The sequence below is a fragment of the Corvus cornix genome, chromosome 8 (assembly GCF_000738735.6).
Source record: "Corvus cornix cornix isolate S_Up_H32 chromosome 8, ASM73873v5, whole genome shotgun sequence".
NCBI classification, from domain to species: domain Eukaryota; kingdom Metazoa; phylum Chordata; class Aves; order Passeriformes; family Corvidae; genus Corvus; species Corvus cornix.
In genome coordinates this window covers 8,811,146-8,837,592 of record NC_046338.1, presented here as the reverse complement: position 1 = coordinate 8,837,592, position 26,447 = coordinate 8,811,146, and the positions used below count along the sequence as shown (strand labels likewise).

Sequence of the window (26,447 nt, the reverse complement as noted above, 5' to 3'; positions counted from 1 at the left end):
GAAACTGGAAAGGCAGGAGGATCCTTAGGGACATGTAGTGGGGGTGCAGTTACTTGTGTCACCCTGGGAAGCCCCATTCCTCTCCTGAGGGACAGGGACTCACCAGAGGCTTAAGAAGCAGCCAGCAGCTTCTTCACCCTTGGGATCTTGCAGGAATTCACCTGTGGTTTCAAGCCTGGATCAACAATATCTCCTGTGCTGAGAGATGACAAGAGGATGGGGTCATGCCACAGAAGCTGTTTGCCTTTCTCAGAGGCCTGGGTGTTTCCTGTTTGGGGTGGGAGAGCTGGGCTCATTGTGCTTGTGCCGTGCTCATGGAGTGGGGCTGCAGGTGTTGGCAGCACTGCTGCCAGAGGGCTCCTACTTACAACACGTCCAACCAGGCACGGCCTCCATCAGCAAAAAAGGTCTTAAAAAACAGTTCAGTCATGACATAGGGGATCCGAGGAGGAGAGAAGGGCACCAGCTGCACCAAAACACAAGATTATGTTGCGGCCTGGGGTGTGAAGAGTTTCCAAGACCCAAATGTGGATATTCCTCAAAGGCAGAGAAGCACCTCCCTGGGCTCCACATGCCAAGAGAAGCCTTGCCTCAACCCTTTTCCATCCAGCCATCTCCCCATGAGATTATTCCTGCTGGTTGCCCATGAGATGCACTGCTCCCCCAAGCAGGGCTGTCTCTGCCTGGTGTTATGTGGCTGGGGTAACCTAATCCCATACCTCTGCTGGGTCATTTTTCCCGCAGCTGGGCTTGGGAGCTGCGTCTGGTTTCTGAAGGGTGATTTCCTCAGCGTGGAGCGAGGCTGGGGACACTGGGGAGAAGAGCAGGGGGTGGTGGTGCTCACCTGGTGCCCAGCTGCCTGCAGAGCATGCCTGGTTTCCTTCACTGCCCTCCTCATGCAGGGGGGCAGCGGGAAGTAGCCGTCAGTGTCGTAGTACCCGACCGCAGGGGAGTGGAGCTGGAGTACACCTGGAGCAAGGAGACACCACGTTAGCGTTCCTATTTCTAATGGGATTGCTGTGAAAATCCTTTAGACATACACCATGGACCAGGTCTGGGATCAAGACTGGATCCAGCCACATCCATGCTCCATCAAGAAAGCAAGGGGGGCCTCTCTGAACCTTGTGATGCAGTGGGAGGGTCTCCCCTACTCCTTGTAGTTCCCTATTAAACTCAGATATGAACTGTTGGCCAGTCTGGGACTAGGGTTGGACTCAGCTGTACCTAGACTCTGTCAGGAGTTCAGAAAGCAAGGGGGTCCTTTCTGAACCTCGTGGTTCAATGGGAGGGTCATCCCTGCCCTTTGCATCCTTGTCCTTTGCATCCCCAGGCTCCATGCAAATCATTCCAGAGTTGATTTTCCTCTGGATGCTCCATCTTCGTAATGAGTAACAGAGTGAACCCTGTCATTGAACTTGGTCACCCTTCTGCAAATTTATGTTAAAACCTGATTATTCCAATGCCTTTGCCGGTGATTCTTTAGGTGACCTAAATCACTCATTCGTGACACCCACCCTGCTGGGGGTAGGTCTGCTCCCATGCTGACACCCACTGCAGAAGAGGGCAAGAGCTCCAAATGTTAAGGAGTGACTAATTTTCTGGTTTGCTAATTATAGGTACCCTTTCCAAATGTCTACCCCTGCCTTTTTTTCCAGACCCCTCTTCATCCCACCCTTCAGAAAAAACCCAGCTACTTCAAATCAGTACATTCAACCACTGCTGCAAAGGATGGAGGTGGAAAAACCTTCTGCAGCTGCTCTGCTGCAGAGGGAAAGTAAATGCCCTCAGCTAAGAGATTTTGTGCAGCAGTTTCTGATCCTGTCTCATCTTGCCCTAAAGATCTCCAGCTATTTGCTCCCAGTATTGCTTTCCTCCTCTTTCCTGGATTCTCTCAATTCAATAAGCTGCATTCCAGCTGAGAAGACAGACAGGATAACTACTGATTTGCCTATTTTTTTTTCATGAGAATTATGAATTGTGCCCTCAAAGAGAGCTATTTTACTGAAAACCAGTATTGTAGAGGTAACTGGACCCTTCAGGAAGGTGTGTAGCACCCTGGGGGGAGCCAGGGCTCGCTGACTGAAAGCCTCACCTCCTCATTGAAGGGGATGGGGGGCACGGAGGGGTCCAGCTGGAACATCTCCTGGCACAGCAGCGCCTTCATGCACAGGGCCAGGCTGTCCACGTCCCTCGCCATGGGCCCCAGTGCACAAGGGACTGGATGGGACAAGAGCAAACACCCACACTGAGCAGATGGATGTGCCAAACACCGTCCCACCCCTCTGCACAGCCATGCTGGGGTGAGCAGGCAGTGAGGGGTGTTTCAGATGGACTCCAGGCAGGCCTTTGTTGTCTTAGGTTTTCTTCTGGCCTGCAGGAGAATATCAGGCTCTCCACAGGATCCAGGGAAAATGAATTTATAATTCATGTACCTGCCAGGATGCCATTGATAGGGCCAGTCACTCCAGATAGGCTGTGGGAAAAGAAAAAGCAGTATATTGTCACTTCAGTAATGGGGAAATATTCCAGTGTGTTTGAATAGCATAGTGGGGTCTCCAGCTCAGGACCAGAAACAGAAAGAACTTATTTCAAAAATTCGAATTGAGTAGTGCAAAACAGGAACTTTTGGCCAAAATAAAACAAACAAACAAACCTAAACCCCAACAAATCTTAGTTTTGGTTTAACCAAAATTGTTCCCTTTTGGCATTATTTAACTGCTTTGACCCCCTTTTACTTTTAACTCCAGGCTAGATTTACAATGAAAATGTGCCCATTTCCCACAAAATCTAACCATGCTGTCTCCCGGGAGAGGTTTTGAGCAAAGCAAGCCACCCTTTAAGAGCCACTCTCTCTCCTCCCTCCAAGTACTCGCCCAGTACTTTGCCCCTTCGGCCAAGCTTGACCATGAGGAGGGTTGGAAGGGCAGACCCAGCACCCACCTGAGCCTCTCAGCCGTGGGTTTGAGGCCACAGAGCCCGCAGAAGCTGGAGGGCAGGCGGATGCTGCCGCCGACGTCGGAGCCATGCCCAGGATGGAGCCTCCCCCCGCAATCAGAGCTCCCTCCCCGCCTGAGGAGCCCCCAGGGCTCTTCTGGTGGTTGAGGGGTTCAAGGTCTGGCCAAAGATGGGGTTGCTGCAGTCATAGCTGGAGAGAAAAAAGCCAGGGAACAGGCTGTGAGGGACGGCTGAATGCTTTGGGTTTGTTTGCTTTCCCTTGCAGGGAGCCTGTGTGGCAGAGCCAACCCCATCCTTCCATCCCATAAGTCCCTCAGGACATGGCTCATTCCCACGAGCCTCTGCTCTCCCTCCCATGCACAAGTGCACTTGATTTCTCTTAACCCATGGTAGGTTCTTCCCCTCTTAATCTTATCTGACAGCTCTTTCAGTTGAGATTTTTGCCAGATAATGGAAGAGGGACTCTCCAGGCCACATCTCAGGAGCCAGGGAGGAGCTTGTCCAGGGACCTACAGGCTGGGTTTTTCCTTCAGAAGCACAACCAGAGGGAAGATTTTTAATGATGTGTGTCACCTGAAGAGGGATTGTGGCACGTTGGTCATTGCAAATGGGATGGCCCCTTGTCTCTTCAGGACCTTGACCAGGACGCTGTCTTCCTCCATCAGAGTGCCCAGGCACTGCACAAGCCCACAGGTCGCCAAGTGCCCCTGCAGAGAGGAGAAGTGACAAGGGACACGGTCAGTGCAGTTCCCTTGCTCTTTTGGAAGGATCATCCGGTGTTCCTTCAGGGGCTGTGTGTTTGGTACCAAGCCACTCCCTTGCAAGCCCTTGCTCAAAGGGCCAAGGACTCCCTCTCCTTCCATCCTTGGCAGAGAGCTGGGTTAAAGCTTCTCCTGAAGCTCTCCTTGCTCTTTTCCATGCTCCTTTTCTCCCGTGACCCAAATGCAACTCCCTACTCCACAGGTGCACTCGCTCAGGAGCAAACCCAGCATCCTGCTGTCCAAGTGAATCCATCAGTGGATGTCCAGGGAAGGAATAATCCCAGGTAAACAGAGTGTGACCTTTTTTCAGTTAGCCTTGGTATTTGGGGCTTGCTTTGGGCTTAGAGCCCTCAACCTTAGTGCAGCCTGTACTGTGTCACGTATCAGAGGAGAAATCATTTGTGTCTATAACTATTCACCCCTGTTTTTTATCTGCTGATGGAGGTTTGTGCTGCTTTTGGCCAGGGTAGAGTTTATTTTCTTCACAGTAGCTACTTCAGGGCTGTGTTTTGGACTGTGTGCTATAAACAGTGTTGATAACACAGGGATGTTATTGTTACAGCTGAGCAGGGCTTGCACAGGGCTTCTTGTACCACCATCACCAGTGAGCAGGCTGGGGGGTGCACAAGAAACTGGAGGGGTCAGCCAGAATAGCTGATCCCAAGTGACCAGAGGGACATTCCCATACCATATGGAGTCATGCTCAGCATATAAAGCTGGGGGAAGAAGAAGGAAGGGGGAGATTTTGGTGGAGATTTTTGAGGTGATGGCGTTTGCCTTTCCCAGTTACCATCACACATGATGGAGCCCTGCTCTCCTGGGGGTGGCTGAACACCTGCCTGCCTGTGGTGATTTAATTCCTTGTTTTGCTTTTCTTGTGTTCACAGTTTACCTAATAAACTGTCTTTATCTCAACCCACAAGTTTTCTCACTTTTAGCCTTTCTATTCTCTCTCCCCCCATCCCACTGGGTGTGGAGTGAGTGAGGGAGTGAGGGAGTGAGTGAGTGAGTGACTGAGGGAGTGAGGGAGTGAGGGAGTGAGTGAGTGAGTGAGTGACTGAGGGAGTGAGTGACTGAGGGAGTGAGTGAGTGAGTGACTGAGGGAGTGAGTGACTGAGGGAGTGAGTGAGTGCCTCCTGGGCTGCAGCTGCCTCAGACACAGACAGGTTTCCTGTGGTGCAGGCAGGGAGGGATTGGGCCCCTTCCCCATTCCCTGTGTCCCACCACTTCAGCACCCAGTCCAGCCCACGAGGGGACACTCCACAAGCACAAAGGGAAGAACCTTGTGGCCGATGTGATCCTTGATGCTGACAGGGATGCCGTAGAGCAGCCCTTTCTCCTTGTGCCGTTGTATCTCCTGGAGCTGCTCCTCACACTCTGGGATAAAGTGTCGCAAGCAGTTTGTCTGCTGGGTCACTTCCAGGGCCTTTGTTGGATGTGTGGAAGAACAGGGGTTAGATAAGAACAGCATCATTACACAGCTGCATTCAGTAGCTACCTTGATCTACAAAATGTGGCATAAATAACCCTCAAGCCATCTCAAAGGACTCTCCCAGTGATGGATCTGACCTAGGAGACACAGCATGTTTTTCTCTAAAACAGCTGCTACATTAAAGGCTGGTCATAATCAGCTCCAATGAGCTTTTTCAGCCACCAGCACACACACCATGGTGTGGAGAAGGTAAAAGATTTGCTTTGTCCATCTCACTGTGGATGGACACTCACCTTCTCTAAGTAGGTGTAGAGGACAGTCCTGGGGGACAGAGACCCTTCCCGGAGTCTTCCAGTGAGTTCCAGCAGGGGCAGGGACAGGATGGCATCTGTCTGGACACTGGGGACCTGCAGAAGAGGGGGAAGATGAGGGGGATCCAGGGCAGCAGCTCCAGTTACCCTTTGGCTCAGAGGATAGGGTTGTTAAGTTTTGTCAACATTATCAACAGAGCTAGCTGGAAAGGCAGATCCTGCATGTGGGGGCTCAGACCTTGAGCTGCCAAGTATTTTATCCTGAGTTTGGATGTCACAAACAGGATGCAAACACAGGAACCCAGGTGTAGAAGGGCTTTGTCCATCCACTGCAGCAGAGGACATGGCAATGCCTTCCTCCTGGCGCAGTGAGATTTACCCACTGACCAAAACATAACCTCAGCTGAACAAACACTGCCCAGGGCAGGAGGTACCAAAGTCCTTGTACACAAGTCTCAGGCTGTCCCTTCATCCCTCAGAACAGGTACAAGCAGTGCAGGACAGCCCAGGCTGAGAAAAAACATTTAATAGCTCCAGCCCATCAAACTGCAAGGAAGTCAGCAGGGACTCACAGGTGGCCTACTCAGGTAAAGAAGACTGGCAGTTCTCAGTGCCACCAGGTTTTTAGAGGTTTTATATCATATATTTATATGTATATAGATATATATTTAAGAAAAAAGGCTGTAGAGATATGTATCACTTGGAGGCTTTATCTCCAGGTATGTTACCTGTGTAAACATGAGCTGGTTTATCCAGTACGTATTCAGAAGTGAATGGAGCAGAATGGAAAGATGGTTAGAAATGCAAGTTGCAGTAGGAATTCAGGGCTATGCTGGTTGGATGCCTGGCTCAGTCACCCCCACATCACCTCCTGGTTGCTCCCAGGGAACACTGAAAACCCTGTGCTTCATTAGTGTTAAGTTAGACCAGGCACCTTCTGGGCAGCCTGATGGGAGGTGCCACTGACTGGGAACACTGCAAAAGTTCTTTTGGAGACACCCCAAGAGCCATCCAGAGGCCAGGTTTTAGAGACAAAAGTGTAGGACTGTGAACAGATGTGCAAACTTAGAGTTAAGTAGAGGAAAAATCTTTCTTGCTTCTACCCATTATAGGCAAGAGACATTTGCAGATCGTGAAAGAACTGGAGTTTACATCAATGAAGTTCTGGTGCATGATCACCTGAGTTGTTCAAAAACCTCATCTCAGTGAGTAATTCACATTGCCCAAGCTGTAGGCTCCCACCACATCTCATCCAGCTTGAGGAGGGCAGTGATCTCCCTTTCTCCCAAGGTACCCTTTCCTCTTGTTGAGGGCTGCTGGCACATCTCCTCCTTATAAAAGCTATGGGGCCATGAGCTGGACGGAGGAGCTGAAGGACAACATCAGCAGACACCCCAGTGGGACTCAGACCCCCCAGAAGGACGGGTTACCTGCTCCCTGAACTGCTGGACAGCCTTTGCCATTTTCTTCATACCCTCATCTCGGGTCCTCCGAGCCTCTTCCATTTTCTTCTGGATCATCTTTTTGCCCAGCCATTTCCAGAGCACCAGGGCTGCCACGGAGCCGCCAAGCAGGGTGAGGGCAGCAGAAGTGTCCACCTTCCTCTCTGGCAGGAGCTGTCTCAGCAGCTGCTGGACCATCGTGTGTGTTTCTGGTCTCCAGGGATGGAATGAGGAAGAAAAGCAAGGCAGGTGCAGGAGACCTTCCCTGACTCCCCAGGCCCATCCCTCCCCCCAGCACCACTATTCAGGGTCAGCAAATAGTTCAGATAGTTCAGCCCAAAGCTGACCCCTGCAAAGCTACCGTAGGTGGAGCATGCAGTGAAAATGATTAACCACTAAATGCAGAATGCAAAGTTTGGCCAATGAACCTTGGGTTCATTGGGGTGTTGGGTTTATAGGGGCTTTCTGGGCTGTGGGAGGTTCTCCGCTGGGGAGGACCGTAGGGTCAACTGAACAAATGAAGCAAGGGAATAGCTGCTCTCCTATTTCCTGTGTAGCTGAGAGGACAATGGGAGAAGAGGAAAACCAGCTTGAAATAAGAAGTCTTCCCTGCACAGGGCTGGGGAGTGGCATGCCAAGTGGATGCCTATCTGTGGGGTACCCTGGGCTCACCAAGCCCCTTCTGCTGCTGCCTTGGTGGCCAGAGGCTGTTTTGGCACTGCTGTGGTGTCCTCAGGCACCAGAAGGAGAGGCTGTTCCACCCTGTGACAAAGCATGCTGGTATTGCCTCAGCAGTGGAAAATCCCGTAGGCTTGCAGGCCAGAAGCAAGCGATTTCCACCAGACATTGGAATGGCTGGTGTCTGACATCTTTCCAGCACAGATACCTCTCACTACAAGCACCAAGAACCACACACTGAGCTGAAGGCAACAATCCAGCCAACATCAGCCATGGTCTGTCTGCAATCTCCTCTGTTGCTTTTGGATGGTGGGTCCTCCCTGTGGGTCTCCTCCTTGGGAGAAGTGTTTAGGCGGCTGTGGATTGTGCATTACAAAACTTTGCAAGCTTCCAGCAGAGTGTGGAACTGGATTTGGATAGGAGGCTGAAGAGCCTTCTCCCTTCAGGGCTACGTGGTCCTCTAGTGCTCATTTTTCCATTGTCATGTCTGTTCTTAGCACTTGTAAGAGTTCACTGCTGTTTTCTGTCACAATTTGTGTCAGCTGGGAATGTTCTTAGTTCTTAACTAGAGAAATTTATGGACTCTGAACAAAATTGGCTTTGGCGCCCTCAAGGAAACATTCTGGAGCTGGCAGCAATGTGGTAACAAACTGAGCTGGCCTTTTCCTGTGTCCCTTCTAGCAGCACCCTTCCTTGGGGGATGCTCCCTCAGCTATGGCACTGCTGGTGTGACAAGAGCTGCAGCTTGGGGATGCGCCTGCAGCTCATCCTTCTCCTGCTCCATGGTGCTGGCTGCAGCAGGAGCTTCCAGAGGGTGCATGTGAGCAGAGTCAGCATGTAGCAATGCCCAGCCCTCTCCCAGTCCTCATCCAGCCTCCAGGAATCCATGCAAGCAGTTCCTGAGGCAGAGGTGGGTTCTTTGCCTGTGTGACAGCACTGCAACCTCTGTGATGGGCTGAGCAGATGTGGGAGGGTTTCCTCCCTGTGCTGGGAAGTGTCAGGGCACTGGCCTCCCACACCCGCCTGTGCACTGGGATCTGTGCCCTGATCCTGCCCTTTAGACACTTGGTAAATGTTTAACAGAGACAGACACAGCTGTGTCCGGACTGACTTGGCATTTCAAAGGACAGCTTTTTCAGCAGGCACTGCTGCATTTCCAGATGGCCAGATGCTGCTGGGGAAAACCCTTTTCCTATCAATGTGCCAGCATCTCCACATCCTTCATGAATCCGAGGTCTGGCTCCTCCTGCCACCACAAGGCCACAAATCCAAGGGAATGTAAAGGAGGGAAGTAGAGGGATGTCCCAAGTCCAGTTTCAAGTCCATAGCAGAGGAGACAGACCTGCCTGACTTGCAGATTGATGTTCACTCCTCCATGTTGGTTTTGTCACCTGAGTTGATCCAGGTCCAAGGTCAAACCCACTAGTGGAGTTCAGATGACAACCATGACCCTTTTCAAAGGGAGAGTCAGCCCGTGGGATTTTCTGATCTGGGATTTCATTGTGGCATCCACAACACGTCCTTCACTTTGGACCATCCCAGAAAAAGGCAGTTAAACCAAGTCAGAGAGTCCCCTCGTGTCCCCAGCAAGAGCTGCACCATCCTTGCTTGCAAGAGCAAAACTGCACTGATTCACTGTCAGCAGGTTCAGCTCTCAAGCAGGCTGGGTCTTGTCAGAAATTTTTATAACTGAACTGTTTTCTCTCCAATTTGGTAAGAAATATTTTTAAGTCAGCCTTGATTAAAATAACAAAGAATGAATCCTGACATCTGTGTCTTGTGTTCATGTATTTGTAACCAAACACCCTGATGCTCTTTTTAAAATGATTTACAAAACGAGGCGTATTAACTATGCTGCTCTGAAAGAATTCTAGACATTTTACAAAATACTGAAATCATAGTGAAATGCACTGGACCCCTCCAGGGAACTTGTTCAATCTGGCTCAGAGGGCTGAATAAATGTTTTCTGGGAACTCTCCAGTTTCTGACTCATTTCAGCCTGGAATATCCATTGGAAGCGTAACACTTTCCTCAGTTCCAGGCCAGCTCCACTGGCACTCACAGAGCATAACAGCTGCTAAGAAACTTGCCACTGCCTAAGCTGCACCTTTCCAAATACCACGAGCATCAGTTGAGAGGTGAGGGTCTGCCTCTATCAGCTCTTTTTCACCTTGCTCACCCAGGACCCTACTGGCTTTTCCTGAATAAACTGCGATAGGATGGGAACAGAGAACTCCCATAGCAATCCTCAGACCTCTGACAGCAGGGGCTGCTTTCTCTCCTGACCGTTCCCACATTTTCCCCACTTTTGTGGGTATTTCACTCTTTTCCTTTAGCCTTTCCATAGCCAGGTGGGTTGTATGAATCCTACTTAGAACTTGTCCAGCAAGACAGAGACATGATCAGAAAGGGTGCTGCAGAGAGCTCTTAGTTCTTCACCAGGAGTCCAGGAGCATCCCTACTTCTTCCATCATGTCTGGTGTCTTGCACAGGTCTGTCCCCACTGAGTGACAGCTGAGACTCCAGTGCCCTGAGGGTGAGGGACTGGGATGTTCCCAGCTGCTCCATGGCTGGGCACAAAGCTTACAGCAGCAAACTGGGCTTTCACTGGTCTCCCGTGGGGAAGTAGGGAACGTAGGAAGCTGGAGAACAATAACAGGAAAGAAAGAAAGAGCAGATTGAGATTCTTGGAGGGGTGAGGATTTGTGCAGTAAACAGCTGTTTCAGAGGGAAAGATGTACCAACCCTAATTCTTGCTGTTTTTGTTTTTCCACGGTGAGCCTTGTTATATTCAGGTGTTTCCATTCACCCACTTTTAAACATTTGCTTTAAGCTTTTCAACTTCCACCTTCCTTGAAACTTATTTGAAGTGAATGTCTGGGGTCCTGGGAATGTTTGTATCCCTAATTTTCTCCGCCACTGCCTGCTACATAGGGAGCTCTGTGTGCTTTGGATACTGTAAGGGGACAACTGACCCGTTCTAACCACTCATGTTCTGCTGGTGCAAATCCTTCTAGAGAGTTTTATTTGCTCCTGGTGTTGTGACTACACACCAATGTGAACTGCAAACAAAAGAAAAAGTCCTGCAAAATAAAATAAAACAAAATAAAAACCCTGGATTTCCTGATACCTCAATCTCTCAACTTTGCTTGGTTATTTATCTGGCCGCAGAATAGAAGATGGATTAAGGAGGGCAGATTTAAAGTATTCAGATAAAGAGGGAGGAGGAAAAAGGATCAAAGACCGCCTCCAGGACATTGTGCTGAATATGAAAGAAACTAGTAAAAACAAAGCCCTTTTGGCTCAAGCAGCATTTGTACATAATTCTCTGAGACAGAGCAAAGCCTGGACTTTGGTCAGTGCCAGGCAGCTGGACAAGCACTCTGCAAACACATGGTGCAGGTCTGCAAGGGCTGCACAGCCCGAGCTGACAGCTCTTGGTGAAGGAGCTGCAGCAGGGCTGGAAACAGCAGCACTGTGCTGGTGGGTGTGGAAGAGGCTGACATTCCTTCTCCAGCCTGGAGGAGGTCTGGGGGAAGAACTCTCCTGAAAACTTAAAGTTATACCCTGCTAAAGGCCTTGCTCTGCTAGTGTTTCAGCCTCTGAGCTCACCAGACTGCTCTCAGCATCATCCTCCCCACTTTCCCTACATTTATGCAGCAATGACAACTGATGTCATGGACAACCCGGCTGGAGAAGGGCCCTGAGTTTTACCCAGGAAGATGCTTTGCTCTCTGCCCAGTTGAGGAGCTTACCTGGTCTCTAAATTCCTGGGCAGACCCTAAGTCAGGTCCAAACATGTATCTTATTTCCCTCACACCTTTTCAACCTTCTTCTTTGCATGTCTTCTCCACTTCATCCACTTCAGCGCCAGGAGAGCTTTATTGGAGCATCCATGCACTCTACTTCAGCATCTACTGGATCATAGGAAGAAATTCCCTTTGGCTGCTGGGTCTGGGAGCAAGTGCTGCAGGATCCTGAGATCTAGTGACTAGCTGGAGGCAGGAGAGAGGAGAGCGGGAGGAACAGCAAATCCCTGCTAGAGCCATCCACAAGGAGCAGCTGGAATGCAGAGCACAAGTATGCCTGGGGAAATTCCTTTTAGAAACAGGACTTTTTCACCTGGCTCAGCCTTGCAAAGATATGGAGAGATACAGGAGTGAAGGACACAGTCCTTTCCTTGCAAAACAAGGTCTGTGCATGCTCACATCTAGCCAGGAGCGTTACCTGAGCAGATTACGACTTTAATGGAGAGCTCCCATCTTCCCTATGAGAGTTCAGCTAAAGACCCTTTGCTCCTGGCCTGAGAGGGTCACAGTCATTCCACAGGCTCCCCCCAGGCAGGGGTTCCGTGGCTGGTGCCCCCGGCAGCAATCCTGCAGAGGCAGGGCATCTCCTCGGAGCAGGGTGTGCCATGGAGCTTCCTCCGGCTCCGCTGGGGTCAGAGGGTGGTGAGTCAGGCTGTGTGACTGTCACGCTCGCTCTGTGACTCAGACCTGCTGGTGGCCACGGCAGGCAGCTGGGTGACTGCAGCATCCCCGAGCAGCCCCGGGGAGGCAGATGAGTACCAAGGGCAGTGTCACCCCTTGCCTCTCTCCCTTTGCCTGCAGGCTTGGGGAAAGAATCACCCTAATGATCGTCGCTAATGAGCGTGCCTTGTTTCAACACACACTTGCTTATTCAAAGCATCTCCTTCACCACTCCCACTTTCTCCTCCAGCCTCTTCCTCCACTTTGAGAGTGAAGGATGGGCCAAGAAACAGCACACAATCGTCACAGTGTTGTTGGAAGCACCCAAGAGTGGAATGGCCTAAGCATAGCCACAGAAATTCTTTCTCGTTTTCCCTAAGCGTTTGTCGGCAATAAACCCCCATCTCTTCCCATTGCTTAACTGGAAGAAATAATGAGGAACAGCAGTGGTGATAGACCAGTTAACATTTCTCACAGCTTATGGTTAAACAGAGAATATTAAGCTTTGCACTACTCCCTGCACAGCTAAACTTCTGGGTGGTGTGGAGATCTAGACAGAAAATGAGTTCAGGAAGCGGACAAGTTTGTGGAGGAGAGCTCTCTTGGCAGCTATTTAAACCCATGGGCTGACTGCAAGTCTTTGCCAAAAAGTCCCTTGGCCAAACAATGGCACAGCCAGGGAGGGAATCCTGCATTTACCAGGTTATACTCTCCCACAAATATCTGCTCCTGCCCACAGTTGGAAGTAAAATAACGCAATAAACAGCTCTTTGGTCTCACAGCATACAACAGATGTCATGAAACTGTTGTTATTGGATCCCTTTGATCCAGCATTAACTCTCAGTCCTTTCTTTTGTTTTTTTGACTCAGTTTAACAATGAATGACAATTTAGACAGAGACGGGATTTTTGCTGACTATTTTAAAAGCAAATTTAGTGCCACTTTATTGAAACATTAGTTCAGAGTCTTCAGCTTACTATCTACTTTGCTCCGTATGGAGCGAAGGGCAGGGAATGAAAAGCCATCACATTGGAGGCTGGCTCTCAGAAATCACACATTTCTCTTCGTGCCGTGGGCGAGAGTCTCGACCTCCTTCATGAAGCGCAGGCACAGCTCCTCCTGCCAGGGCAGAGCCACGCACTGCACGGCCACGGGCAGCCCCACGGCTCCTTCCACAGCCTGCAAAAGTTAAGGACAGTGCTGAGTCAGGGCAGGCACGGGACATGGCAGGAAGGGAGGGCAGAGGAAGACAAGTGAGGGCACAGCTCCCAGGCTGACAAACACCAGCCCTGCTGCACCACAGGGTACTGAAACAGTGGATGCGAACTGGGCTGCTAAACAAGCTCCCACTCTCATTAGGGGATGTAGACACGCCTTGGGACAATGTCCCAGAGGTGTCACTCTGCCAGTCATAATCTTCTGCTGAGGCTTAAGGTCTTTTCCTGCTGACCTCTTTCAGCCTCTTGTCCCAAGGGTCTCCGTAGTGCCCTCGGTAATGCTTCAGTTCTTCTTCGTCGGCTCTCGTGACAGTGCTGACCGGCACCACCCCAGCAGGGAAGTTTAACACGTTGTACAAATTGGTGTAGGAGGTCGCAGCTGGAATACAGAGCATGCAAAATGGCAAAATTTAATGTGCTGGGCCAGCAAAGACCTTCAGATGATAACTTGAGTTGCAGGAATTACAGGCTGAAGTTGCTGGTGCCAAGGAGGCCCTGAAAATGTGCTGCCTCAAAGGGACTTTTGATGGAGATGTTTGGATACCAGGGATCAGAGAGTGACCTGTGCTTTCACCTGTCACTCGTGTGGAGATTAGATGTGCTCTGGGAGGGACCAATTCAGAGTCTGCATCTATCCCTGGGGAAAAATCCCAGCTATCTCTCCAAGATATTCCTGATGTCCAGGTATGAAACACCACCGTGGGGATTTTGGATCCCAAAAGGTCATTGCTAGAGGGATGGAGGACCCTGACTGTTTGCTGGAAGCTATAAAAAACCACCTTTTTCTGCAAGTCACACACAATGAGCCTTCCTGCTGTTTGCAGGGTCTTGGGAAGTGTGAGAGAGCTGCATCCACAAGAGCCTGTAGCAAAGCTTACCACAGCTGTCCTCACTGCCACTCTCTGCTGCAGGAGTAGCTCTGCGGCTTTCTGCAGCAGAAAAACAGAGAAAACTCACCACTGAACAACGGGGACAGAGTGACCACTAATTGCTGCCCATAATAATCCAAACATCTGCAGCTCAGACGAGGGGTGGGTGTGGGAAGACCCACCCAGAGGCCTCTCCTTTGCTTTCTTCCACAGAGGGGAGAGCGAGCACCGTGCGTGGTTTGGGGAATGCCCAAGGGACCCAAGCATCCTGCTGCAGCTCTGCCCACAGATACCACCGTGGGTGTGTGCAGGGATTCCTCAGGGGACGTTACCAAAGAGCTTCCCAGCGTAGCCATGGTTGAAGGCTGGTCCCAGCATGGGACAAAGGATCACATCCAGCCTTAGCTCCCTCCATTTGGCAATGAATTCGGTGCGGTAAGCCTGGAAGGAAAGGCAGAGGAGGTGACAGAGGTGTCTGCTGGACAGCAGTGGTGGATCAATGCTGACAGAGAGGAAAAGGAAGAAGAAAGCCTTCCTGGATACAACAAAAAAATATTAAGGATAAAATCTGAGCTGTGCTTTGAAAGGGTCAAGGGATTTTATTCTTCTACTTTTAGGTTTCCTGTCAGAATACCATGTGCTGCCCAGACCTAGACACTAATGCTAGGTGTGTGTTTCAGAACTGATTTCTTTGAGTATTAACCCGGTCCTTTCTATGAACAGTTTTGTTTTAGAATTATATTGAGTGGAGATCAACAGCAGTTTGTTTAGATGACTAAAAAGTCACATTTCCTAAAAGCTTTGGTTATTCTGGTAGAAATATTAGAAGATATGAATCCAAAATACTTCCACAAAACCTTCTTTCACTCTGCATGAGGATACAGGTAAGGAAAGGAAGCAGCAAGAGACATTTGGGCAGGACATCCCCCACAATGCAGGAGGCACAGCTTCAGGATTGTACTGCAACTCCAAGAGAGACCCAGACCTGTAGTCTGGTTTGGCACAGCTGTGCTGAACATCAGGCAACGAATGAATCCACGCTCAAAGAGATGTCCCACTTTGTCTCAGCAAACAGACATGGGTGGAACCGCAGTATGGTTGTTTTTGCAGCCGTTTTCTGGCTACAGGGACACATCTGTCCCATCATGGCCCAGCCCCTGTCCTGCACAACCTTTTCACAGCAAGTTTTCTGTACAAGAATCTTCCAGCACTCTCACAAAAGATCTGGCCTTGGAGCTATTTTTTAGTCTGACCTCAATTTCCACCTGCACTCTGAGATCCTTCCTGCTGAAAGTTCAACAAATGAGATGTGTTTCCAGGAAACACAGTCACTGCAGCTAACCTGATTTTTTTTTTTAATTTTTTTTTCTGAGAGAAAAGCTGGTCACTAGCCAAAAGTTTTGAATCAGCTCTTGTTTGCAGTAGATGAAAATATGTGAATATGGTTTCATGGAGCTACAACAATTCAAAATATCTTTGAAGCCTTCAAACCTTCTAAAGTGTTTTCTTTTTGGCTTCCTTTGGGAGGGTTTTTTTTTTTTGGATGGTGGCTCTTTTTTGTGTGGTTTTTGTTGATTTGTCTGTCTTGGGTTTTTTATGTTTACTTGTTAGGTTTGGTTTTCTGTGGGGGTTTTTTTGGGAGTGGAAGAGGAATCTGTTTTCACCTTAAGAAAAACCCCATGCCCATTTCATTTCAAACACTCCCACCAGTGACCAGGCAGCTTTTTAGGAGTTTTTCCTCTGCCCTATAATTTGTCAGACCAGAGTGCACATCCATGGAGTGACTGGCACTGATAAAGGCTGGTGGTGCAGGCTGGGGGGATGTTTCTCCTCATGGAGGGTTGTGAGGGTGTCCCAGGGAACACAGATCCTGCCTTGTGGGAGGACACCAAAACAGCCTCTTCAGCATTGCAAAACACCAGCTGAAAGAGGATACTCTCTATAAATAGACGGAGGCAGCGGAAAATACCAGAGAGGAGAGGTGCTATTTAAACTGAAGGACAAAAATAAAATGAGGATAAACTGGAAGGCAATAAAGAGCACAGGAAACATGAAGGTTTCCAACCATCAGAGCAGGGAGGAGAGGAGCCAGTCAATAAAAACAAATGCAAGCATAAAACTAAATTGGTTTAAAAGAGGAACTTGGTCAGTTTGCGGCAGCACTGGATGCAGTTGTCCAGGAAAAAACTTCCTGTCTGAGGCTCCTGATCTCAAAAGAGTTCATAAGAAAACCACCTAAGTCACAGAGTTCAAGAACACAATTTTGGACTCCTAATGTCTCTGCTTGATAGTTCAAGCATGACCTTAGCTCACGACAATAACACCTAATACCTGAAATGAAGAATTCACACCAAGAGGCAGAAAAGACAAAATGAAGCCTCATCTTTAGTGGCTGTTCCTATTCTATTTTTGTTTAGACAATGCAGGGCAAAGGAAGAGGAATAATTTTCAACCCCAAGTCCATCACAGAGTGCAAAACAATTGCTTAGAAACTTTGTAAACCTCTCACTATAGTAAGGAAAATAAGATAAAAGTCACATTACCGCCACTGCTCCATGCTGATCCCAGAGGTTTTTGGCAGATCTGGAAAGGTGGCAGAATTAATGAGCTTTGTGACTGTGGTAACAGAAAACAATTAAGAAAATGCCCAGACAGTCCATTTTTATGGTAACTGCATGACCCTTCTAGGAACAAGCAATGGTACCACCCAGCTGATTCCCCTGGTGCACACGTGCTTACGGGTACATCAAAAGAGCTTTTGTTAAAGCATGCCAGAAGACCTGGATAAAAATCGGTCTTCTAAATTAATTTGCTGTTGATGCCTTTTCCTGGTCTTAAAATCAAGAGGCATACACGGTTAGAAGGGGAAAAGGGATTTTACCTTGGTATTTATTCTTAAGGATCCTTAGGTGTACACGTCCAGGTCATATGCATCAAGATGTACCCCACCGAGTCTTTCCCTGTGTCTCTGTCTCTCTTCTTCCGTGTGTCGTGTGTGTGTGTGTGTGTGTTTGTCCCCAACATTGGGTATAACATTATAGGCTTTTCTAATTAGCATATCTATCAAAGATTCCCCAATGAGAGGTTCGAGTGAGCCCCCCCTCCCCAAGGAACCTTCCCCTGGATGGTTCTATCTTGGTTTTCAGAATATGTTCTGGAGAGGACCTTGGGGTCTGGGGCACACTGATCCCTAGCTACGAAGCTTCTAAAATGTTTAGTCTCTTAGCTTAACAAACAAGTCCAAGAATGTAGGCAAAAACCACTAGGAATACAGAAGCTGTAAAAAGGTATAACGGGTATAAAAGAAAAGGCAAAAATCTTCATGGCATCACTGTCAGTTTGGTGTGCCTGTGCCTCTTCTGGAGGTGCAGGTAACTCACACCACACCGCACGTGCAAGCAGAGACCTCTGCATTAACTTGGCACTTGGTGCTGTGGGTACCACCTGATGGGGAAAACAACCCACATCTCCCTGTGCTGACCTCCATGGAGTCATCCCAGCTCTGTCACTCTGAGGATGCCTAAGCTCTTCAAACAACTCTGGCTGAACAGCCCTGGGTAAGCCGGTGCTGAGCCCAGCTGGTGCAGAGGCAGCACACACTCACCTGGCTCAGCCCGTGCCACGCAGCCCCGTGGCAAGGCTTTGCACACACAGACAGCTGGCATCTACCTGCGTGCATGGGTGGGCACAGCCAAGCACATCCCCTTTCTCCAGAGCTACCTCAGAGTGTCTTACCCCACTCCACAGAGAGCGCTGAGGTCCCGGGCAATTCGTGGGTACTTTAGGAGGGAAGAGAAAAACTTGGGTTTAGTCAACAACAATGCAGCTGGAATAGCTGGCTACCCTGCGACTGCATTTTGGGCATCTGTCTTGTCCTAGCAGAAGTGGCTCTGAAGAACAGGCCAGTTCCAGTGAAGTGGGTTTACTCCCACATTAATTTACACGTTTAATCACAACAACCCATACAAATAAGGCTCTAGACCACATTACTAGTCCTGGAGAGCATCTTCCGGATGTGGGAAAGCTGTTTAGATCCTTGCTAGTGATATCCATTCTCCTGGAGCTCATTGCTGGATGAGCTGTATGCTCACAGGTTTCCTGAGAAAGGATCATATTTCAACCTCCCCAAGCAAAAATGCCACAAAGGCTGTCAGACTCAATTGATAAATTCAACCTGGGTTTAGGGATTAAATATACTTCCCTAGGAAGCCCATCAGGCACTTAGCATGAAGCAGCCAAGCATTCCTGGGTGGTACGATTTACCTTCCCGCACAAAGAACCTCCCCACCTTGCAGATTTCATGCCACACAGGTGAGACATGCCCACACACTTACTATGTGCTTCAAAATAATAGCCAAGGTCCTTTTCACTAGAGCAGGAAGCCTGTAGGTGTTGAACTGGGATTTCAGGTTGGGATCCACGATGTCTCCTTTGCTGGAAGGGCGGAGAGTGAAAAAGTCAGGACAAGTCACCTGTACCAGAGTGATAGCAACAGCAGTGCTGCTCCCAAGGCAGGGTTTGTCTTGGGGGGGTGGTGCTAGAAGACAAAATCTGCCTGTTTCAATGGAAAACACTGAACAAGAGATGCTGAGGTGGAAATGCTCATTGCAGAAGTTACAGGTAAATCAGTATTTTACTGCCTGTGTCATCAGGGCCATAAAAGCTCTGGAGATCTTTACAGTGGTGCAAAGCACAGCCCTGGGCATGCCGAGGTGAGAGAGTGGCTGGGTGGGCACCCCCCATGTTACCTGTGCATGAGGACTGGCTGCTGCTCATGCTAAAGTCATCCAGCCAGAAACTGCTCCTCTGCTGCTCATGACTCGGTTTTCACCCACGATACACTCTGGGTGCAGCCACTGGCCCCACAGTTCCAGGTTTCACAGCCCACACCCCAATGGGGGTTTACTCACAAGCAGTCCACCAGGTGGGCGGCCCCATCCGAGAAAATCCCTCTGGTGAACAGCTCATCCACCACGTAGTCGATCTTGGGTGGGGCAAAGGGAATGAGCTGCAAGAGAACCATCCCTGTCCAACAGGCAGCAAAGGTGAATGACTCAGAGCCTTCTGTGAGCCTCCCTGCCTCACCAGTGGTCACCAGAGATCAGTGAGAAGTGGTGAGAAATGTACACCTTCCTTTGCTGCTCCAGGACAGCAAGACCTCATTTTCATCTGCCTGCTGTCCTTTCCCATTTTCCTATCCAAGGCATTAACACATACTGGGAGCTGGCACAGGCTCCACTCCTCCACACATTAGAGAAGAATTCTTAGAAACTTCAAACAACCAATTTTTAAAATTAATTTTCATCGCTGGAACAACTCCCATATAGAAATCTCCACTGGTGGAACCACAGAAAAATGTAGGCTAAAAGAAGTCCCTGGAGGGTCAACTGCTCCAGCCTCCTTCCCACTTACCCACTAAGAAATCTGTAAGCTGTGTAAACAGCTGAGGGGTCATGGAAACTGTTGTGAGTTTGATATTTGCAGGAACACCAAGCATTATGGAAAAAACAGTGCTTGGGGTAACTTGGAGATATCTGAACATAATTATCACATCTGCTAGGCCAGAAATATAAGCAAGGTCACTCCAGTTTGGAAAACAAGCTGTTGCATTTGCCTTTCTCTTTTACAGGGAGCAGAAGCGGAGATGGAAAGTGATTTGTCCAGACTTTGTGAGGACCAGGGTAACAGCTCCAGGCAACCACAGGCATGGAAACCCACCGTGTGCCCCGCATCCTGGAGGAGCTTCCTTGTGTGCTGGACAGCCCGTTTCATGCTGGGCGAGGGCTGGAAGTAACCATCTCCTTCGTAGTACCCGATGCGAAGAGGCTTTGAGCTGGTGTAAACCTGCGAGGAGAGGAGCCATGACTTGCAGCCAGGAGAAGCACAAGGTTGGACTGTTCCCAGGGCTCAGGGAGGCACCAGCTGAGCTCTCCTGGGTTGGGGGAATGGTGGGAGCTAGAGGGCTGGTGAAAAGCAGTGCTGTCCAGAACACACTGATCCTTGGTACAGTCTTTCCGACACCACCTCCTGCCTGCCAGCCCTGCTGTGTGGGTGCTCCTTGGGGGTCACTCATGCTGGGTGTCCCCTGTCCACAAGGATGTGTGTTTCCCTGGATCCTTTGCTATCTCAGGACATGAAACCAGATGGGAATCTCCAGAGATCGTTCTTTGTTGCTGGGCAGATGGAGACATGGGAGCGCCTCTGAGCCTTACCTCCTCATCAAAGGGGATGGGGGGCACGGTGGGGTCCAGCTGGAACATCTGCTGGCAGAGCAGCGCCTTCATGCACAGGGCCAGGCTGTCCACGTCCCTCGCCATGGGCCCCAGCATCGCCGTCACTGCGAGCACAAAGGGGCTGTCACTGCAGCCAGGTGGGCTGCTGCTGTCTCATAGTTACTGGTAGGGCTCCAGCATGGGGGAGTTTCAGGTCAGGGAAGAGGAGTGAGGAATGAGGGGAATGAGTGTAACGAGCAAGGAGGTCCAGCAGGGAGGATCTGTCAGAGCAGAGGCAGCCTAATGAGCCTAATGACCTCCTGGGCCAGGGTTCTGCAGGCACGAGGAGGGAGGGCTGCAGCCTTCTTGCCAATGCTGCCTGAGGGTAGCTGCGGCTGCCAGAGTCTCCTGGCAGCATCTCCAGTGAGACATCCCAGGTCTTTGGGATGCACATCTCACACCTCTCCTGATAGGCGTTGCACTGCCTGGTTCCATTCCATCACTGCATTGATTTCATCCTGCTGAGGTTCAGCCAACACTGGCCACAACCCAGAACACAGCAAATGGTGCAAAATGTCGTAACAGGAGGGTGCTTTAGTAGGTCACTGCTTCGGCTGGCCATGAGGCACAGGGCACAGCAAGCACCCTTGCTGGCATCTCAATAGTAGATGTAAGAGGCAGAGGTTTGATGCAGTAACATGTCATCATGGACTTACCTGACTGCATTCCTATGAGAGGAGAAACAGCTCCCTGTTTGCTGGGAACATAATGGGAGAAGCAGATTAGCAGCAGCTCTGTAAGGCAGGTCACCACGCTGAGCTGCAAACTTCCCATTTGCCCTCAGTCAAATCTAGATGGGCAAAAGTTCCCGCAGAGACTTGACACTTCCTAGGCTAGGAGGAAGATTTACATGGTCTGGAAGCTGCTAGGGACAGTATTTATCATCTCTTTCCCCTGCTGCAACTAATTCCTTATCTATGGGCAATCCGCCTCTGATAAACAGAAAACTCTTACAAGCAAAGCAAGGGCTGGGAAACATCTGAAAAGGAGATCATCCTGTAGTATTTGCTTTCAGCTTCTTGGCCAGGGCTATTAAAAACTTAGTAAGTCTTTGGTGTCATACAGATTGAAGTCATCTTGTGTCATTAATAGAGCAAGTTCAATGCTAACTTAACCCTGGGGGAAACCATGGGCACTACTACAAGTTTGATGCCCTGTGGGGGACACCTTGCAGCCTCCGCAGTGGGTGGAAGAAGAGGACAGAAGTGGGCACGTACCTGATCCTGTTGCCTGTGGGTTTGAGGCCACAGAGCCCACAGAAGCTGGAGGGCAGGCGGATGCTGCCGGCCACATCCGAGCCGATGCCCAGGATGGAGCCTCCCCCCGCAATCAGAGCTCCCTCCCCACCCGAGGAGCCCCCGGGGCTCTTCTGGTGGTTGAGAGGGTTCAGTGTCTGGCCAAAGATGAGGTTGCTGCAGTCATAGCTGGGGAGAGGAAGATCAGCAGGTGAGTGAGGTACTTGTGCCTTTGCAAACCATAAACACAGGGCATAGAGCACCCGTGCAGGGATGGGTGTGGAATTAAGGTAGAATCAGCATGAAGTAGATTTGTTGAGACAGCTGAATTAGAGAAGAAAGAGGCATCAAATACAAGAGAAATCCTTTTAGATCCAAGTAAGGAGGCAATTAACGTGTGTGATTAGCTTGGATGGCGAGAGGCACGTGTCACAGTGTTCCCATGAAGGCAAACATGCAATTACTTTATCATGGTCTGCGGGATGTTGGTTTTCACAAAGGGGATTGCCCCCTGGTGCTTTAGAACCTGGACAATGACGCTGTCTTCTTCCTTCACTTGGCCCAGAAATTTCACCATCCCTCCGGAGGAGATGTGGCCCTTGGGGATGGGAAACAAAGCTCTTTAGGTGCAGGAGAAATGCTGTTTGGAGCTGTGACAAAACCAGACATAAGTCGTGATGCCTCTTGTGACACAGTTCCCACCTAACTTTTCTCAGAGGCAGAACAGGACCTTACTATCCCAGGGAGAACCAGATCAGAATAGGCTAGAAACTTCTGCAGAAAACAAAATTTTCATCAAAATTTTCAAAGGTAGGTTTGCTGGTCCCACAATATTGGATCTAGAACATCCTTGTCTGAGGGAATTCTTGGCCAGTCCTGATGAGGATGGGAAATCCTGGCCTGCTCCCAGACCCAAGGCAAAAGGCAGAGGAATTGGGGCTGTACCTTGCAGTTAATGTGGTCCTTGATGCTGATGGGAATGCCATAAAGCAGCCCCTTCTCCTTTTGCTTCTTCAGTTCCTGGAGCTGACCCTCACATCCATGAATGAAGTCTGTCACGCAGTTCACCTCCCGATTCACCTCCAAAGCCTCTCCAGAACAGAGAAGAGCAGCAAGACAGATGAATGGATGGAAGGAGACATTACATATTGAGTTTTCAAGCTAAATTTTCAAGCTCCTCAAAACTTCAGCATTTATTATTCAGATCTTACCTATAAACTTTGGATGTTTATTTCTGAGATATTTTTCTGCCCTGGATCTCTGTCCTATGCATATTTGCCTGTAAGCCACCCTTCAGACATCACAGTACTGACAAATTGTAATCCCCAGTGTTGCTGGTTCTCTCAGCAAACGAGCTGATTTTTAATTTGAAAGTCCCACTGCAGGAGAGTCCTGCAGCATCTCTGCCATGCTGGAGGTATCACTCACTTTGTCCATGTAGGAGTAGAGGACACTTTCTGGGGACAGGGACCCCGCCTTCAGCTTCTCTACCAGCTCCACCATTGTCAGCGAGAGGATGTGTGAGGTCTGGGTGTCTGAGTTCTGCAATGGGTGGAAAATTGGGTACAGAGGGAGGAAAAAGACAGAAGAGGTTGGTTAAGGCTGCAGATACTCAATTCTAATATCTGCCCAGCCATCACCTTGAGTGGAAAATTTTAGGAGATATGCCCTGTAGACATGCAGACCTCCCACAGAGCACTGTGTGTGCTGGAGTGGGGAATTTGCTGACTGGGAATTTTCTGAGTCTTAGTTCATAAAACCAAAACAGGCAGAAAACTGTACCTTGATTGGAGAGTTGCATGAACCTGTAAGAGTGGTTTGACCTGTCTCTATTTACTCTTCTACAGGCCTTCACTCCCCTTCTAACTCCAACTCACTGAATAGCAGTTTAACCAGCTAAAGGTTTACGAAATTTATCATTAACATGGAAAAAAAAGTGTGGGCTGTTTGCAAGCTGTCTTCCAAGAAAAGAATAGCAGGAGGTATTTCTTAGGGGTATAAGACAATTCCAAGGGACTGACCTCCTCAAATCCAGGTGCTTCTTTACCTGGGCATGGGCAGGAGGAAATGGCTTTTGGTCACTTATGTGCAGATGTTGGAGGGACGTGAAGCCCTCTTGTACTTTGAGGATGATGGGGCAGACAGATCCCTATGGAGAGGCAGAGGTAAGGGGATGGGAGAGGAAAGGCTTGGCAGTAGGGATGGATGAGGAGAAAGGACACAGGGAGGTTTGAGGTGGTGATCTGATTGAGAAGGTCACAAGCTCCAATCTTTCTTTCATCCTCAGGATTTCCTCAATGGGTCTGTATTGAGGAATACTTAATTTACACTGTCTTTTATGGGAGGGCCTTTTGAGACAATGGAGAGTGATGACCTTCAAAAAACATTGGGTTGGAGATGCTCCAAAACGTGCCTGTGCCCCAGCCACCATTCACAGAGGGACTGATCAGAGCTCCCCCATTTCTCTGGTTATCCAAAATATAATCCCTTCCTCGCATATACCCCAAACCTACCTCTTGCTTAAGCCTGCGAGCTGCCTTCTCCATCCTCTCCAGGGCCAGATCCCGAGACCTCCTTGCCTCATCCATCTTCTGCTGGACCTGCCTCCGTCCCAGCCATTTCAGAAGCACTACAGCTGCAGCTGAGCTGCAGAGCAGAGCCGAGAGGGTGCGAGGGTCTGCCCAGGATTGATCCAGGACCTGCCACAGTCGCTCTTGGGTCATGACTTGTCTCTCAGGTCCAGCTGCAGACACCTGGCTTTCACCTTCTCGTCGGAAGGCTGACGAATGCAGCCTCTGCGCTCGCCTGCTGTGCAGGATCAGCTCTGAAGCAGAGTTGCTTTAACAAAGTCCAGGAATGGACTTTCCAGACTGTGGACTTTGAAAGGGTCTGGCTGCTGGAGCAGTGTTGTGGGTCAGGCTGCAGAGCAGTGTGCTCAGCTTACTCAGTCTGGGGGGCATCCCCAAGGCTGGGGTGTCCCCAAGGCTGTGTCTTCCCCAGCCAGAGGCTGTGGCTGTACCTGGCTACACACAGAGCTGAGTGCCAGCAAAGCCCAGCTCTGTGCTAGCCCTGCTATACCCACATGTAATAGTTAATGAACACTTAAGCCCATTAACTAGAGGCGCTCAGCTGTCATCCCTGTTGCTCAGGCAGCCTCACCTGCAGCCCCGTGAGCCTGGGAAAATATTGTTCTGCTTGTCCTGGGGAACCTCATGCAGGGAGAGAAACGGCCCCTGTGGAGAGGTGGGAGCACAGAACCAAGAGAATGAAGGTGCAACAGTGACTCTGGAAGCGCAGTGTGGAAGGAACTATCTGAAGATGCCTTCAAGGAGTATGACTGCCCTGTATCATTCTCAAGCCCAGCCCCTTTGAAAAGTCATTTTCCAACCTGAATCAGAGATTGAGCGCTTTTGGGAAATCCCCTCTGATGGATCCAGAGTCTGCTCTGCTGTTTTTAACCCATCCTCCAGCCAGCAGAATGCAAAGGAGCTGGACCATGTAGTCTTAGCAGCTGCCCCTTGCCACGGGTGCTCCCCCTGCCCAGGACTGTCCTGTGGCTCAATGCAAAAAGGAGAGGCTGAAAAAATTAAGCTTCTCTCAGTTCTCAATCATCTGCAAGCCCACAGGGAAGGGACAGGGGATGCCTCTGAGAGCTCATCGCCAAGAGGCAAGGCCACCCCCCTATATCTGGAGAGACGCTGGCTCTGCTCCAGGCAGCGGGGTAGCACAGCTTGTAAGGGGAGAGCATCCAGGGTAACCATTGCTCTCTGGTGGAGAGGTCGTGCTCGGGGACAGAAGCCAGCAGTCGTGCTGCTGTATCATTTTACCTTCTTGCCTGTTACAGACATGTCCCATGGGCTATTCCTGTGGCAGCAGGGAGGAAGCTTGGGGAAGACGTGAGACCTTGCAGAGAACCTGCTGACTGGAAAACTGAGGACAATCCTCCCTATTTGGACAGGGCGGGCAGCAAAATGAACCAAACAACTCAGTGTGGATGTCACCAACCTCTCCCCACTGACTGGTCTTCACTGCCCCATCCCAGCCTTGAGTGCTTCAGTGCTGCCATTCACACCAACCTCTTGCTGCCCAGGCTGGGCTGGGAGCAGCCTGCAGCTGGCCCTTGTGGCAGCTTCAAGTCCCCAGAGCCACCCAGCAGCTCCGGCCCTGCCTGGTGCACTGTCCCAAGGTTGTGAGTTTGCTGGAGAGCTTTGCTCAGGGCTTCCAGTGAGGAATAATTACAGGTTCAGGTTCACTGGTTGCTGCATGGTTTGGAGTCCTGCACCCTGCCCACCTCTGTGCCAGGGAGAGAGTGATTAAGCTAACAGTGAAGTGGTGCTTGGCTCTGGGAGCAGAGGTGCAGGTGGCACTGCCTTTCCTGGGAAAAGTCCTCCGGGCTTGAATTTTAAAGTAAACATATAACGCCATCCAGCATTTTCTGTGTGGGCAGAAAGCACCTGTAACCCCACTGAGGCTCTTCTGGGCTTGGCTTTACATAGCATTCAGTCATGGGATGCCTGGAGCTCCCTCCCTCCTGTTCTCAAAGCTTGCTGATAAAGAATGGGGGTCCTTGGGAGCTGATTTCTCCGTGGCTGTGATAAATTATCCCAGCCCTTGAAAACACTCCATACTTTTGCATGGCTCTGGTTTAAACTACAATAATACATTAAAACCCCAAACATTAATCCTGCCAGAGCTTTGTTACCATCTGCTTTTTACATCCCTGCATTGGGAAAACACTTTAGCATTGTGAAATTCCTTTCTGGAGCACCCTTGGAAACCTGCCGGGGGCAGCCACCGCTGCCAATC

The 26,447-nt window shown here is 49.9% G+C and overlaps 2 protein-coding genes across 2 annotated transcripts in view; both read right to left on the bottom strand.

Annotated features, from left to right (window-relative positions):
- LOC104695229 (vitamin D3 hydroxylase-associated protein-like) overlaps positions 1 to 7,214 on the bottom strand; it is a 22,408-nt gene extending 15,194 nt beyond the window's left edge. The window contains 14 exon segments of the mRNA XM_010408889.4: positions 104 to 119; positions 121 to 198; positions 369 to 466; positions 845 to 942; positions 945 to 969; positions 2,093 to 2,217; positions 2,433 to 2,473; positions 2,941 to 3,025; positions 3,028 to 3,102; positions 3,105 to 3,145; positions 3,529 to 3,662; positions 4,999 to 5,142; positions 5,442 to 5,555; positions 6,890 to 7,214. Coding sequence (XP_010407191.2) covers positions 104 to 119; positions 121 to 198; positions 369 to 466; positions 845 to 942; positions 945 to 969; positions 2,093 to 2,217; positions 2,433 to 2,473; positions 2,941 to 3,025; positions 3,028 to 3,102; positions 3,105 to 3,145; positions 3,529 to 3,662; positions 4,999 to 5,142; positions 5,442 to 5,555; positions 6,890 to 7,099 — 1,284 coding nt within the window. The 5' untranslated portion in view covers positions 7,100 to 7,214.
- Positions 7,215 to 12,953: 5,739 nt separating this feature from the next.
- LOC104695530 (vitamin D3 hydroxylase-associated protein) lies at positions 12,954 to 24,668 on the bottom strand. The gene is made up of 15 exons (XM_010409447.4): positions 24,155 to 24,668; positions 23,070 to 23,183; positions 22,587 to 22,730; positions 22,106 to 22,239; positions 21,624 to 21,830; positions 21,063 to 21,103; positions 20,347 to 20,471; positions 19,853 to 19,978; positions 19,045 to 19,142; positions 18,469 to 18,568; positions 17,870 to 17,913; positions 16,678 to 16,717; positions 14,467 to 14,575; positions 13,499 to 13,644; positions 12,954 to 13,227 (listed from the first exon to the last, which is right to left on the bottom strand). The coding sequence occupies exons 1-15, from the start codon at positions 24,362 to 24,364 to the stop codon at positions 13,099 to 13,101; spliced, it is 1,767 nt and encodes a 588-aa protein (XP_010407749.1). The 5' UTR covers positions 24,365 to 24,668; the 3' UTR covers positions 12,954 to 13,098.
- Between the last annotated feature and the right edge of the window lie 1,779 nt (positions 24,669 to 26,447).